This window comes from Dunckerocampus dactyliophorus, chromosome 4 (genome assembly GCF_027744805.1).
Source record: "Dunckerocampus dactyliophorus isolate RoL2022-P2 chromosome 4, RoL_Ddac_1.1, whole genome shotgun sequence".
Taxonomy (NCBI): domain Eukaryota; kingdom Metazoa; phylum Chordata; class Actinopteri; order Syngnathiformes; family Syngnathidae; genus Dunckerocampus; species Dunckerocampus dactyliophorus.
In genome coordinates, this window is record NC_072822.1 from 15,095,217 (window position 1) to 15,112,065 (window position 16,849).

The 16,849-nt window shown below is 42.1% G+C and overlaps 1 protein-coding gene across 2 annotated transcripts in view; it reads left to right on the plus strand.

Moving 5' to 3' along the window:
* Window positions 1–4,219: 4,219 nt before the first annotated feature.
* Window positions 4,220–16,849, plus strand: part of setbp1 (SET binding protein 1) — a 49,412-nt gene continuing 36,782 nt past the window's right edge. Inside the window, exons 1-2 of one of the 2 annotated variants that reach the window (XM_054772746.1) lie at window positions 4,220–4,886; window positions 14,439–15,026. In XM_054772746.1, the coding sequence (XP_054628721.1) occupies window positions 14,598–15,026 (429 nt within the window). In that variant the 5' untranslated portion in view covers window positions 4,220–4,886; window positions 14,439–14,597. The remainder of the gene's footprint in view (window positions 4,887–14,438; window positions 15,027–16,849) is intronic. The other variant, XM_054772747.1, reaches the window with a different exon arrangement.

The window sequence follows — 16,849 nt, forward strand, 5'->3', positions numbered from 1 at the left end:
CGTGGTACTGCAAGTGCCTCCCCTATGACATTTCTATGTATTTTATTGTCCAACTAGCAAGAACAATGATGTCACACTTACATTAAAGACATTACACATGCCGTTGAAAGGCATGGTGTCTAATAAGTGTTTCTTGAACATTACACTATTAGAGACATGCTGACAAACAGCAACAGCCAACTCGGTGTGCACTCAGACAGTAGATGGGGCTTGCGTACTAAGCCAAGAAGCCTTGCTGATGGTTGCCTCACCTTTGGTTTCTATCCTGTATTTGATCAGGTAATCTGCAAATTCAAGGATTTTTACTTTAGAGAATATTAAAAACGATCGGAATCATACATAAAATACATTTATAATACAGTTAAATGGACATGTACTGTATTAATATTTTTTTAATGTTATTTGTTTTTGTATTTTTCATCATGACAGGTGAGGCCCTGGCTGCCTCCCCTGACTGCACGTCACTGCTCAGTGGACATTTTATCTTGTACGCCCACCCAAATTATGCCTTTACCAAGGTAATAACCCTTAGTTTTAATTTGCATTGTCTTTGCCTTATTTAGGCCCATGAGATGGACACAAGAAATTATTGTCAATTCTCTTAATAAGGTAAATCATGGAGAATAGGCGATCACATGCTTTATGTAAGTGTATCATGAGCAAGCAAGTGTGTTACCAAGGAGTCATTTATTTCATTAACCCAGCTAGATGGCTGAAGCCTTGCTAATCAACCTTGTCACACGTCCCATTAACTTCTCACTCTATCAGCAAGGCCCTCGCTCCCTTCGACTCACATACACACAAACACACAATGTGTTTCGCTTTCTTTCAACACACAGCATTATCGCCGCAGACGCTTTTTTTTCAATACAGTCCTGCCTCTGTCTGGGCCCGGCCCCATTAGCTCGGTCAGTCCCATGGGTCTCCCAGCTGCGATGAACCCTGTGCTGCCCTCTCAGATTAGTGGACTCCCTGAGAAAAGCCCTTCATTGATTGAACGGGATCCTCCTCCCCCTCTCACAATGTCAGCTCAAGGTTAGCACGGTGACTCTCACTGCTCTCTTTCCAGGCACACTCAAGTGCTGTACTTTTGAGATGAACAACAAGGTGTTATAAAATTATAAGTATTTTTACCATGACTCCATTGCCTATTTTATAATTCAGAAATACTGACACCCACTTCCCATTTGACTTATCGCTTGACTCTTCTCTGTTAACTCATTCCACTTTGCCTTTTTTTTTTAACCAACATTAAAACCAATAAGGAGCCACATGATCATGAGTCCAACAGATATTCACTGTTATGCATTCTAAATGAGCCATGAGGAAGCATTTACTTTGAGTCCCACTTGAGGCAATGAAGCTCTTGCTGAGGAAATAGCTGAGAGGTGAAGGATTTGGGGCAGTGTGTAGTAGGGCGTCGGATAAATGACTGGATCGGGAAGACACGTTTATCTTTATATGTTAAACTGGATGGACGTGAGTGATTTCTTGTAGCGGTGAATAGAGATGAAAGCTTTATTTTGGTCATTCAGGCATGAACGTTGGCCTGTCTCTTTCCTCCCCATCGTAATTCAATATATACAGTTAAAGTTGGAAAACTGCTCCCTTTGCCTGTATCTGGTTTCCATGGCAACGGATTTGAGAAGGAAGAGTGCCATCTGTATGTGTCCGTGTGTCTGTGTGTAGTGTTTTCTGATACACTGCAATTGATTGGTTGTCGGGGAGCAGCTGTTGACCTCTCCATTCTCAGGGGTCTCTTTGTATTCTTGCACATATCCCAAATCAATATACACACATGCATGGGAACACACTCACACACACACACCCACACACCCACACACTCACAGACGGGTGACAAATTAATAATTAATGGCCGCAGAAACATTACAAATGCAGATGTGTCTCGGCCAGAGGGATCACTGAATGGTGTGATGAGTCTGGTAATGTTGTGAATTATGACAGTCCCTATGTCTCAACCCAAATAACACTGACAGTTAAGCCCAAAATATTTTATACCCTGGCCAAATTTGTATTAAAGTGAGTTTTTATATGGGGAATGGGTGTCTTTTTGCAAGATATGACACATGTAAAGATTGTAGGACACTGTGTTAAGAGATAGTCTAGTATTAAAAAAACTGTATTGGCTATGGGCGGTGCAAAATGTGCAAAATTATTCATAGTCTTTGCTAATCCTTTGAATTCATACCTAAATTTGTTTGATAAGTTTAGGAATATGAATGATTGTCCAAATATATAGAAACAAAGAATATATCAACATCTTTTTCCAGCGAGAAGAAACTCATTCAACAAATAAAAATACACTTTAAAGTCAAATTTTGGCCAAGATTTTGAACATAACAGTTTGCGAGGACGGCTCTAGAAGGATATTGTAATTATGTGTGCTTTATTTTTCATTTTTCTATCTTAAAATAGGAAAGAAATAGAAGAAAACACTTGCACTAAAAACACAAAGACCAGCTATAATCCCCTTATTGAGCAACCGAAATAAGGCAGAATTTATATTTATACATTTTCCTCCATGTTATGTCCTGGATGAAAAATAGACAGTGGGGCACTGTGAATGAAACATACACACAAACAGAATTATTAATAATTAATGCCAACCTGACAAGGGAAACCTTACAAATGCAGATGTGTCTTGGCCAGAGGGATCACTGAAAAGTCTGATGAATAATGTTGTGAATCATAAGCCAAGGCCCATGTGAATCATAAGAGAAACACACAGTGAGAATTAACAATATGGCTCAGTGAGGGACGGGAACAGCAGCAACATGTTTATCAATAATGACAATGTCAATTTTCAACTTTCAACTTACTTTGATATGCCGCTGTGCACACAATCACAAATACCACCAGAGCTGATGAAACACCTCTCGGAGATTATTCCACTTATACACAAACACTAACTACATGTGAGGGCACAGGGAAAGATAAGGTCACCTGATATAATATGCATTGTTTGTTAATGTTAAATGAACATTTTCCATACATGGAAGGTCAAGTTTTGCATTAGAACACAATATCAAATTTTGACAATGATAAAGGGGAGGAACGTCTGTGGCTTGACTTGGGTTTACACGGGGCTGTAGCTTGACATATCAAGGAAAACCCCCCCCCACTAGTATTAGAACACTGTGTTGTGTTGTCTCACTGAACACATATGTTCAATTACACAGTCCTTGTCAGCATCATCTATAGTCATTTTAGTCATGGTTAATGAGCCAAACATGTCCTGTGGAGACAAAGACAATAAAACATGTTTATGGATTCACCCAAGGGTTGGTGTAGTGTTTCTCATAAAAAAAAATACACTATAAAACAGCATATGATGAGATTTACACGTTTTGTTAGCACCCAAACTGACTACACAGTGCTCAGTTAAATGGAAGTGTCTCTTTTTTGAGAACAATATTGCAATTCTCCTGTTTGCATAGAATAGGAGGTCTTCACAGGATATGCAGGAAAAAGGATCAGATCATAGTTTGTGTCATAATACGTGTTTATTCTGTTACCCCAATGATTACTCATGCTCACAAGAGAATTGCTGTTTATTGATAACCAGTATTGGGAGTAACGACATTAAAGATAACGGCATTATCAATGCTGCTATGGTTTTCCAGTAACAGGTAATCAAATGAACTACTGTTTCAAAAGTAACAACACTGTTATATTACCCACTCACATAGCTCACAAGAAAATCTTTGCATAACAACATTTGTATTGCATTCAAATGTTGTAGTTTCCATTACTTAGTATGTTTTTTATTTTTTTTATTTTTTTATATATTAGTATAAAATATCTCAAATAAAACGTAGCTGGGATAGACTCCAACTCACCTGTGACTTTCATGTGAGCTAACCTTATTACCGGAAGCTGGTTGTGTGATTGAATGTTTTATTTTGATGGCCAGTGGGTTACATTGTGGTTGTCTACCACCATTCATCTCTGAAGGCTCTTATTTGAGTGCATCTAATGATTTGGCCAGCATTTCGCCATTGTGTAATTTTAATAAGTTAAAGTCTAGTACTCGTAAACCACTGATCAATTTCAGGTGGAGGTTCCCTACAAACGACACTTGAGATTTGGAGATGCTGCTTATAGAAGACGCGCAGGGCGAGGTGCTACCAGATGGAGGCGATGTCGCTCCTCCTCCTCCTCCTCTCCTATGTTCAGACTGCTGGGTGAGATCATTACCAGACACCAAGCTCTGGGCTCTGACATTCACCAATCGGGAAAGCAGAGCGAGAACAGCAGCAGCGAGAGAGTGAAGAGACCTGATCCCATGCAAGCTGCAGGGGGAAAGCCACACTAAAGCACGCCGTCTCCTGTGTTGGAAAGCTGACATTTGCCCGCTTGGAGCCGGTTCTTGCAGACGGATGCCTGCTCGTTTTGGCTGCGGTAATAGCCTTAGCACCTCTCCTTCTCCTAGTGGAGCGGATTTGTGAGGGATCTTAACAAGGCGACGCTCCGCCACTGGCTGGGATCCTGCGAGACGCCCGGGGCAGGCTCTCTGTCCGGCTGCCAGTCAAGCCGCATAGAGACCTGGACATAGCTTGGAGTTGGACATAAACGTCTCTGATTGGATTCTTCCTCCCTGTGCGGCTTCTTGCTTTCTGTCATCACATCGGCTGCAAATCCCATTTCGCTATTTTTTCTCTCTCTTTCCCATGCAACATTGACGCCATTTTCCTCGGGGTTTTGTGTCAAAAAAGCATACAAGTATATTCCAGGAGCCTGTGACAGCTCCCCGGGAGGCTGTCATCCTATCCGTCGCTTGTGTGAAATGTGTCTAAATGGATTGTAAATGATCTTGATAAATAATTTACACGTCAGAGCTCAGTGTGTGACAACATTAGACATGGGTAAGTGGCCGCCTCCTACACCTAAATACATCTCTTCTGTCAATGTTTGAATCTTGATGTTATAATCTTCATTATGTCTGTTTTTTATTGATGCCATCAATTGATGATGTACATAACCATGTACACAGAAACCAAATACGTGTACCTTTATAGTTTTTATAGTGTATCACATATTTTCACTGGGAATGTACTGTACCCTTGACACTTTTACAATTTTTGCCCTGAAAAGGGTATATCTTAATTTGGTGTCCAATTAATTCACATCATTTAATACATTAAATGATAATACATTAAATTGTGAGAGAGAGGAGACAGTAAAGTATGTACTAAAGATGGTGTTCAAGCTCTGGAAATAGAGGGGAACATCTAAAGCTGAATGCGTTTGGAATTCAACCAAACATGTCAGTGAAAATAAAGAAAAAACATGTCTCGAAAGTTGTACAAACTTGTTCGAACCTCCGACATGACTTATTGCACGTATTGCATGAGACCTCAGCTCAGCGAGCATCACTGGATCCATTCAGGTCATTCATTCCTTTTTCTTTGGCTTTTTGTGACATTTTTTGCAACACATATTCCAAAAGAGAAAGGAAGAACATACTCCACATTGAAAGCAGGAAGACTGCAGCAAAGGCATATTGTATGCACTGTGATTTGTTGTATTTACAGGTAGTCCTTGGGGTACGAATGAGTTCCGTTCCTACGACTTTCATGTATTGTAAGTTGAGCTTTAGTCGGAATTTATACCTAAATGATACTTAGTTAGGATTTTTTGACATGAGTTTGGCTTCTCAAAACAATATGCGTTCAAAAGAGTAATACGTTTGCATCACAAAAATGCCTCCTTGAAAAAATCACACCTCACAAATCACTTGCCGTTACTTTTCTCTTTTGCCGTATCACTGCGAACGGTCCGGTGTTGTGTATTTGATGAAGATGGCTGCGAGGCTCCGCATCGTTATTGGCTGCGAGAGCATCGCAGCCATCTTGTTTACATACAGTATGTGTTCCACAACGGATGAAGATGCGGATCATCATCTTCATGCCATCTTCATCACATTCACAACAATGGAGAGGTGACAGTGCGCAGTGATACGACGAAAAAGAAAAGCAGTGCCGAGCTATTTGGGAGGTGTGATTTTTCGAGGAGGCATTTCTGTGATGCAAATGTATTACTCCTTTGAAAGCATCTTGTTTTGAGAAGCCAAACTCTTTACTTAAGTGGCCATCGCAACTAAGCGGAACTACGTTCCTCGTCACGGAAATCTGACCAGAATTGGACTCACGGGACCAAGTGGGGGCTAAGTCACTGTTGATGTACTACACTGCTGATGGGGATGTCATACAAGGGAAGGAGAGAGGGGCTTATTCGGAGAAGGGTGTCTCACTACTGAGACCACTATGCTGTTTAGTTATCACTGTCCATTTCATAGTAAAAGATGCTTTCACTTGTTCAAGATTACCACCTTTATGTATTTGTCTTTCTCGTGATGGTCACGATGTTTGAGCGGCTTGGACCGAGCATGCAGCCAATGTTGATTTCTCCATTGAGTGTTTTACAATGTCTAATTTCACTTCGCTTTTCACTTTCACTTTTCTTTTCTTTGACGTGCTGCCACCAGAAGAGTCTGCCTCTGGCTTGGGAGACGTCATGAAGGTTCAAGTTAACTAAATAAGAACAAAAGTGCCTGTGAATATTCTCATTCATCCAGGTCATTGTATTGAAAGTTGCACCAAGATGTTGCACCAAGTTCTCAGACTAGAGCTGTCCTATACTGTATAGTCTGACTAGTGTTTGTTACACCTAGTCTTTGAGCATGAACTGATGAGACCTGCTCGGATGAGAGGTGAAACGTCTTCTAAGACCACCTGAACAGTCCAGTTGCGATCGATTTTAATGCCCTGAGAAGAACAAAACCGACATTATCCTTCTTCATTGTAGTGACGCAACTTCGTACGGTATTATTCCACCGACATATTACCCTTCAGCCGCGCAAGTTACCAACTGTATTTTGGTTTTTGTACAGTATTAATCATTTATGGGAGTGCGTTTGTAACTATGAAACGTTGTACCAAGGAATGCCATAAAACGACGACCATTTATTTTATAGTAGTAGTAGCAGTAGTAGTAGTAGTAGTACTTTATTAATCCCACAGCAGGGAAATTCATCTGTTACAGCAGCAAGCAAGATACATAAGTAAAGAATGCATAGTGACATAGTGAATACAAAATGGTTCAGGTGTTGTAGAGCCTGATAGCGGTCGGTATGAAGGACCTGCGGAACCTCTCCTTCTTACACCGTGGGTGTAACAGTGTGGGGGTTATGGGGGTTAACTTCTTTTTGCACTTGCATGACATTTACGAATGTTGCATGTGAGATGCGAGAGGCACATTTGCCAATCGCCTTTGCATCCCCTCTTTGTCATTGTCAACAGTGGTTCAGGTATTTTTACACTTGACAGTGAAAAAAAGTGCCATAGCACAAACCAGCGTCTCAGCAATTTCAAGGGTTTCACTATATTTAAAACGCCCCGTGCCTTGTCAAAAAATACGATTAAAAAGCATTGCATTTGACGCTGTGTCACTTGATCTGTTATTACAGAGTAATACCTTGGTAATTGGGGGAATTGGATCGTGATGGTAGATAAAACCCTGCTGTTCACCTATTTCTTCCAGTGTATTGCTACTGGAGTGGATGTAGGGCAGTGGGACTCTATTTTCATCCCTCGAGGTACAATCTGCACAAACAGGACTAATTGGTGGATTCTTAGGTAACTTTTCCAGGACTAAAAGGGTACAGGCGTTCTCAAGTTGTAAAAGTCAAGACAGTACTTCAGAGGCTACCAGTAAGGAGAACCTGTTATCGTAAAGGTGAAATTATTTTGATAATTTTTATAATTATTTTTTTTTATAAAACGTTTTTATCTTTAATCTCCATCAAATAGCATCAGTCATGGCACGTAGAAAGCATATGGCCGTGGCACTGTCCTGGACACTTTAAATAAATTGCTATGGATTTTTGCAAAAGTGTGTGTGTTTGCTACTCATTTTATATGAGGTAGAGATGCTCTTGAGGAGAGCTTGTTGTTGGAGAGGTTGTTTTGTTTTCATTGGTCCCCTCTTAGGCGTCATTCATCACCAGCTCAGAAGGGTTTCATGTGGCCTCTCTGTTGTGTGACACAGTGCAGCTCAGGGTGATTTGCTGCTCTATACTGTACGTCTGCAGGTGAGGCCTGAAAGGGAAAAGCAAGTAAGCAGTGGCTGTCAGCAGCCCCCACAAACCTCAGCCCTGGAAGATAAATAGACACGCCTGAATTAGCTGGGGAGCGTGTGGAAAATTGGTCAGGTCTGTAGGATATATGGTGTGGAAGCGCTGCCAATGGATGTCTGCAAAAATAAGGATGACGGACATATGAAGAGAGATGCTTGTAAAGAGGTGGAACTAAATGGAATTCTCTTGTCAACAGGTATAACAAGAGCAGCATTTTGCGGTGCTAAAGACTGAACCATAATAAATCCCTTATTAGATAATGAATCTTGAAATTAAAGCGTGAGGAATCAATAAGGTGAATTCCTATCTGAGCTGGGTGGAAATAGGATCACAGGCAAAAGTGGGAGGGAATATGAATGGTATCCAAGGACAAATCTAAGTGTTGGCAGGTTCTCTGAGCAGAATATCAGCTCAGGATCACCTTTTGGCACATCTCACAGGGTGAGAGGGAGGCGGTAGAAGGGGTAAGGTAGCACTGAGAGGAGGTTGATGGGAGTGAGGCAAGGAGGAGGAGGAAGACAGTTGGGGAGCATGAGAGGTGTTTTTGCGGACAGCCATTTTGTAGCTTCTGCTGCTATTAAAATGTTAACATTCATCTGCTTGTGTGGGGAATGAAGGTGTGGATGGTGCTACCTAGCATGTGGCTCAAGCAGGTGTGTATGCATTGCACTGCTTTAAACATTTATACCACAGTTCACAACATTATGATCTGCTGAACTATGAGTGGGCATTTGACAAAGTTTTCTTTATTGACTGTGATGGAAATAACAGTTATGGAATATTCTCTGAATGTTTTGAACTGTTTACATCCCGGTCTTGTCCTGAGCAGGAAATGCTGACCAAATGAGTTGTACGTGGATGTCGACTGACATGTTGTTCTTCTGTAGACTGCAAAGAAATTGAGACTGAATTCACAGTGCCTCTACTGGTTGCAACCATTCACTGCACTCCATTTTGTTGCAATCACTCCGTTTTCAGATATTTTCTATTTTTTCCATTTGAGTCGTGATGGAATCAGTCCCCCCTTGCACCCGAATCAATAATCTTACTGTCCCTGTTGTCTTACCCTGCAAGTGGTTATGTTTTTAACGCATTCTTATATACAGCATGTTTTATGCTTGGTTTTTACAAGTATAACAAAAAATTGTCAACAGATTTTGTTTAAAATTGGTGTGTAGCTTTGGTATGACTGAATGGGTGGAAATGACTAATTCATTCATTTTAAATTACCATCCAGATCCAGGAAATTAGGACTTTTTTGGCCTTGAGCTGTAACTCTGAGGGCCATCCTGTCTACCATTATATTTAGCTATACTAATAACATTACATGGTGGCAAACTTTGCCTCAGTAAAGTTAGAAAATGTAGCTTCTTGACCAAAGACTAAAAGCAGTACCTAAGGCCATCCCTGAAGATGAACACATGCACCAAACAACCGAAAAAAAAAATGATACAGACAAGGTGAGCAACTGTTCCCTTCTGAAATAATAGATTTTCAGTTCAGAAAATGATGCATTCCAACCCTAGATGTAGAGGTATTGGAAGGCTGGGGCCATTCCTTTTGATTGTTCCCCCCAGTCAACGATAGAACTTGTAGAAGCATTGTTACATGTGATTGGATGGGAATGGAAGACAGACATGAGAGACATGAAAAATGAAAATGGCAGACCGGCACTGTTCATGATCCCTGTGAGATGGCCGAACCCCTGCTCATCAAAGAAAAAAAAAGACTATTCACCTTGTAATATCACACGGGCTTGTGTATATCTGTGTGTGTGTGAGCTATTTGTGAGTCCACCTCAAGCGCTGTGTTGCTGGGTATGCAGCCTTAAAAGGTTGTGTTTCTGCTGCCATCTCTTGCTCCCCTTTTCTCTCCCTCTGTGTTTCTTTCCTGCACACGCGTAAGTTTTGCCTGTGTGTCTATACCATTCACCTCCTCAGCTCTGCCCATCTGCATTTCATCATTACTGCTTTATCATAATGGTCTCCAGAGTGTGAAGGAGGCAAAATGATGTGTCCCATTCGAAGCCTTTTACATCGAGCTCACTGAGTGACCTTATGCTATTTGCGAGAGACGGTGGTGTATTGCTGGCAGTTTGGAGAACATAATAAAGCTATTTATGCAGCGAGTCTGGCCTCTCACAATCAAGCTGCTGTCTGAGGCAAGCGGAGGTGCGTATGCGTATGTGTGTGTGTGTGTATGTGTGTGTGTCAGGAGTGTTTGTGTGCATGGGAGAGGGAGAGGAGACAGTGAGGCTTGGACTAGGCGAGGGAGGCCGGTGGAGGGGTCAGTCTTACATAAACTCAGTGCCTGCCTGCCAGTAACAGAGAACTAACACAGCTTAGGGCTGCAAGCACTGAGTGGGGGAGGAGGGATAGACATGACCCAGCTAAGTAGTTTACACAGTTATGACCCAGAATGAAGATTGTCATAATTCATGTCAACATTTTGTTGTCGTAGTAGTAGGTCGATTCCTCTTTGATGCCTGTGGATGGATGGCTGTGTGGGATGTTGTGGTTGGCAGCTGTCTCTTTTTCCTGTCATTGTGCTCAGTCACATGACAGGCAGGGTGGCTTTCACACATACCATGATGGCAAGTCACCAAGCTGACATTCGGGACAGTGAGGCTCCTGAGGAACAAACAGGGTCATGTGGGCTTAAATCCAGTCTGTGTTTGATGTTCATTTAAAATGGACCGTAGTGTAATGTTCTGTAGTGTAGAATTTACTGACTACAGTTTGTGTTTTTGGATTTCCTGCAGCCAATGGGCTCCATTTCGAATACCATGGTATCACAATAATATTACACAGACCTGAAACATATACTATGGAAAAATACAATATATATATATATATATTTAATATTTATCCAATCAAGGCTCAACCCTCGTTGCCCCAAAATCTTAATTCTTCATTTTACCACAACATTTTGGACAACTTTATGGGAACAGTTTGGGGAATCTCCTTTTTTGTTCCAGCATGACTGTTTCCCATTTAACCATCTATGGCATGCATAACCTTGATTATGAACCTCAGGTCCAACATCAGTGACCTATATCCTCATATTGTTATTCTGAATGAATGGATGAATGAATAGATGTCTTTCCACTTTCTGTAGGTGTAATGGCCCAGTAAAGTGTCCCAGTACTTTTAATTCTTATAGTTGTATCCGTGAATGATCATGTGTCAAACTCTTGTCATTTGTGCTATCCGGTAAACCTCCCATTTAACCCCTTCCATTTGTGCTGCTCCTCAATATAATCCTAGTCATGGTGTGGCCATCCACCCAGCCAAACTCCTCTCTTCCATGTGGAGGAGGCGTTGACATCTGAGATTACAGACGGCCAAAAAAAGCAGCACAAATCCAACTGCTACGACAAACAAAATATGTTCGGCTACAGCAACAAGAGTCCATTCTCGCTAACTGACGTCTGTGACACCGCATTGCATAACAACAACTGGCTTCCAGGAAGACAGTAAATCAATCATAACATGTATTAGTTCATGTGTAAAGTAATTGGATGTCAGTAGCGTTGAAGTTCAGAAGGTTAAACATGCAAAATTGCCGCAAGGGTTCTTTATGGCTTGTTAATATCACACTGGGGTGTTCTGAACTTTTATGAATAATGTTTTATACATTAGAAAGCCCAATGGTTCAATAGGCTTTTTTTTTTTTTTTTTTAAAGGAATACGGAACACCCACCTCATTCTTTGCCTGTGGATTACACACAGTTTGTGTGTGGTCTCGTTGGACTACTGCTGTGGATTATGATTATTCAATCCAACTGTAAGCATGTGGTGTGAGGCCTGTTTGGTATTACGACGGAGATCAGCTGTTAGTACAGTAGCATGGGCTGGTACAGAGGGAACAGACTAGGAAGGAGCTGGGAATTATTCCGTGTAGCATTTGCGCTCTATGTTCATCTTATGATTTTGGACAAATATGTGCTTACAATTTTGTGGGAACAATTTGGGAAAAGCCCTTTTCTGTTCTAGCATGACTGTGCCCCAGTGCACCTGGCAAGGTCCATAAAGGCATACTTGGATGAGTTTGATGTGGAAGAACATGAGAGCCTTGACCTCAACCAACCTGCCCCAGCTAGACCTACAAGTTGTTGGGCTGCATGACATCTAAAGTTGTTTGTTTGACTAGTGTGGGCGTTCCATGCCTCCTCGAAGCAGTCAGAATCAGGGAAGTCAAACAATAAATGACGACTGTCTCATGCCAGTGTAACCGAGGGTTTCAGGGTGCCCGCTGATGTGGAAGTTCGATATAAATAACGGGCGGGAGGTGCGGCTCTAGGAGGTAAGTTTATTCAGGTGCACAGCTAGTTTCATTTAGCAACAGTCAAGGTCGAAGTCAACTGGGATAGGCTTCAGCATACCCCAGCGACCCTAGTGAGGATAAGCGGCATAGAAGATGGATGGATGTACCAATACGAGTTTATAATAACAAACAGAAGCTATTTTAACATCTATCCATAATGCATTACTGCCAGAAGAGCAGTTAATTGGAGGACAAGCAACATAGATGGATGGCACTGCAATGCTGGGAGCCATAGGAGTCTGGAGCCCAGAGCCCAGAGCCCAGAGGGAGGCTGACGTCATTGCAGCCCCCCAATGAATGCATTGCTCAGATGCAATGCCTTATGGGAAAACTTTAAAATGTTTTTGAAAATTTATTTTAAACTTGTAGCGGTACATGTTTTTATATATCTGAGGTATACTTTTGGAGTGTTAAGTGGCTGTGTGTTGAATTTAGTGTTGTTCTCAGTAAGATGACACAGTGAGTCAGACTGTTATGTTGTTGTACTGTGATATATAATGACCTCCTGTGATTTCCAGTGGGTTGGCAAGCTCGTTGTGAGTGCACGGAAGTAAAGGAAAAGTCACACGATTAGAATTTGTATAAGCCGCAGTTTGACGTTTAAGAAAAAAGTAACGGATTTACGGTAAGCTTAGCGACTTGAACTAAATCACAAAGTCAGAAAAGTTGGAATCATGGAATGTTGTGTTATACATGCCGAAGCACAAATTGGTGTAATTTGCAGTGTATGCATGGGCCAGCAAGGGACAGGGAAGGGCGACGTAATGGCGCTGAAGCACAGTATGATGTAGTTTGTGCTCCCCAACTCTATACAGGAGATCCTGAGACCACCAGGGAATGGCAAAAAAGCGAGTAAATGACACACCCGTAAAAATGTCTATTTTTGACACGACTTGCTCCCCCTCCTCCTGCTAGCTTGACGTTGACGTTCTCCTACGATTTTGAATTGGAAGAACATATGCAGTCAGAGTCACTGTTAATCTCCACAATCCTCCCCCGTCTCTCAAAAATTTGTGAATTTGCTAAATCTCAAAAATATTGTCTTAAATTTTAGATTAGTTCCTGTGAGTCAGGTCTTTTGGTTATTTAAAATTCCTTATTTATTCCCATGTGGGGTAATTAAGTGATTACACAAATGCAACTTTTGTTCTATAACAAAATTCAACTGCATGCTCGCATGTGCAGTAATCCAAAGGAAGGAAGGCCTGATACCTCTGCAAAATGGCTTCCACAACCTTTTTTTTTCTCCAGAGAGCAGGAATTGCAGCAAGGCTGCGAGCCAATTATTCTGTCATTTGCATGTGTATTTATTTGCCGAAGTATGCAGGATTTTTTTTTCCACGCAAGTGTGTAGATATGCCACTGCATGCATGTGTAAAAAAGTTCAGTTTTTCCAGACCAGCTCGTAAACCACATCTGGGGAAAGAATTTAGATTCCTTCCCTTCGTCTTTCTGTGTTGCCTTCTCATTCCCCATGTGTAATTCCCTCCCTCCTCTCCTGCTTTGGTGAAAAGAAAGAAAAAAACAGAAGTCAGCTTCTTTCATTTTTCCTCCTTTGTGTCCTCAGGGTAACTTCAGCCTGGTTTTGGAGCAAAGAAGAGGAATGTCTTATTTTGCACTGATCACTAGTGTCTGCATAACTTTGCTTCACATATGCGGGGAGGCTCAAATGAGGGAAGGAGAGAGGGAGGGAAGATTAGCAAGAAGCGATGAAAGAGGAGAGCAGGGGAGAGAATGTCAGTGAGGCAAAAAAGTTTGTTTTTGCTTGGGAGGAAATGTAAATTACAGCATTTCAACATGCCTGCACAGCTCTGTAGTGAGTCTGTGTGTTTTCCTAAACACATCATACAACAGGCTGCTAATGCTAATAAGCGTCCGCGATGGGATGGCAGCCTTGGGAATTCTTGTCTTCTTTTGGATTACTGATCATATGTTTCACCTGCTCTCTCCTCAGATTGTCCCTGGCTTCCCAGCGTTTCTGTGGGCCAACCAAGCCAAGCCCAATAGCTGATTGACAACAACCCAGCAGCCCAACTGACTTCCATTGTCTTTTGTCTGATTGGCTGGCTGCCACAGCTTCCCCCCATCCTGACTGGCTCTGGCGGGAGAGTGGATGGAGCCAAGGGATCTGGTTGGCTCGGCCCGACCCAAAGAGGCGGAGTTACAGGGAGGCAGGGCGGAGCGGAATGAAGACGAAGGAGTACGAGGTATTGGCTTGGCACACGGTGATGATGTGATTAATGGTGGCATCAGTGAAGGGGAGGGGCTTGAAGAACAGGGAGAGGGGCTTCTGGAAGAGCAGGAGTTCTCCATCAAGGAAGCAAGTTTTCAAGAAGGAAGTCTAAAGCTGAAGATCCAGACCACCAAGCGCACCAAGAAGCCCCCCAAGAACCTTGAGAACTATATTTGTCCTCCAGAGATTAGGATGACCATCCGACCTCCCGCTGGAGAAGGCAAAGGGGGGCGTCAGGGGCGAACAGGAGGCGGGGCCGTAGCAGGGCGGGGCCAAAAGGATGAAGAACGAGGACCGCCCAGAAAAAGGGTAAGTCTGCTGCTGCGATTGGCATAATTCACTTAGGGGTCTAAAGCAGCTCACGTTTTTTTGCTGTGAATTTCACGTCTTTCACTTCATCTGGGAATTAACCACTCCCTACCTCACTCGCTCAGTAGCTCCTCTCCCTGCTTAGTTACACAGGGTCAAAGTTTGCTGTGTAATTGAAACCAGTCACGGCTAGCTGAGATCACAGTGGCACACACACAAACACACATAGACACATGCACACACCCGTAGGAGCTGAGAATAGAGCTGACATAAGCAAGTGACAGCTGGTGTCTGCTCTCTCCATTTGTGGTCATATGCAGACTCCTCCTGCCTCCTCTTCTCTCCCCTTCTCACCCCCCTCCATCACACCCGTTACACATGCACTGGTGTTCGGTGCGTGTGACACTGTGTACGTACAGGTCCTTGGGGGAATCTAGTGTTTGCAGAGTGTGTTGACCTACACCGTGGAGTGTGTGTGGGTGTGTGTGTCTAAACCTGACAGCCATCTCAATGGCTGTGAGCTTGACAGGCTCAGCAGGAGCGAAGGTGTCATGTAGTCAATATGATGCTGGACACAGGTCTCTTGTGCTGATGTTTAGTGGCCCTCATGTCAAATTCTGTGGTCTTGTCAACAAGCATTTTCCATTTTTACTAGTGACCAACTGTTGATTTGCTGTTGCTTGAATAGTCTTGGTAAACATCAATCAGGGGTAATTTTAACTCTCCATCTTACCAAGGCACTTTGGCTTCAAACTTTGTGGGACAGTCTGGTGAAGCCACTTTTCTACACCAGCATGACTGTACTCCAGTGCACAAAGCAAGATCCAAGAAGGAAAATACCTTTGGAATGAACTCAAACAGAGATTGCAAGCCAGAACCACTCACCTAACATCAGTGACCTCTGACTTGACAAATGTTTTAGCTGCAGAGTCATATTTTCTTCTTTGTAGGCATAATTGTGTCCGAATCCTCCTTTTATTACACTACATATATTTGTGCATTTGATATGCATATGTGCATATTTCTTAAACCAACTATAAATTTGGTACCAGTCAGATAAAAGGTTAGAAAGTCAGCCTCAGACTGAAACATACTCTAACTGAATCAAGCTTTCCTATAACAAACAATGTAAATTTTATTAATCCGTCCTGGACACTCAAAATGTTAACATATAGCACTTTTTTATAGTTTCACATGCAGAAAATGATTCAAAATGCATATAAAAGATGAATGAAAGGAATAAATGAACATTTAATTTAATTGAAGACTTGATTGTTGACAAAGATGGCCATGAGGCAGCGAGATGCACACGGACACCACCTTCGTATTTTGCTATGAGTTATTTCTTGAATTCAATAGTGTTTCTGACCATCTTTATCTAACTTTCTTTGGCTCCACTGTGGGTTATTTTACAGCCTCGATGTTTTAATAAAAGACGCTGTTTGTGGCATAATTGTGTTAGTTAGCAAAGAACAACAGAATCTACCGCCGATGACGTAAAAATGGATGACTGGGATGAGCTGGGGGGACAATGATTTCCGGTTTCCGGTTTCCATGCTAACATGATGCTAACAGACGTTTTGTTATAAAAATGCGTTAAGAACATAGTTGGGCTCACGCAATATATCAGTAACATGACAAGACACACGCCATATTGTACGCTAACCAGGAAATGTACGTGAAACCAGGCAAATTTTGCCATACATTTTTTACGTAAACCGAAAAATGCACTAACCGGGGTGAGTTTCCATATTGTTTCACAAGGCTCATTTCAACTTAAGTTTAAGGTAACAATTATGGTTTGTACACTATCAAATTTGTTG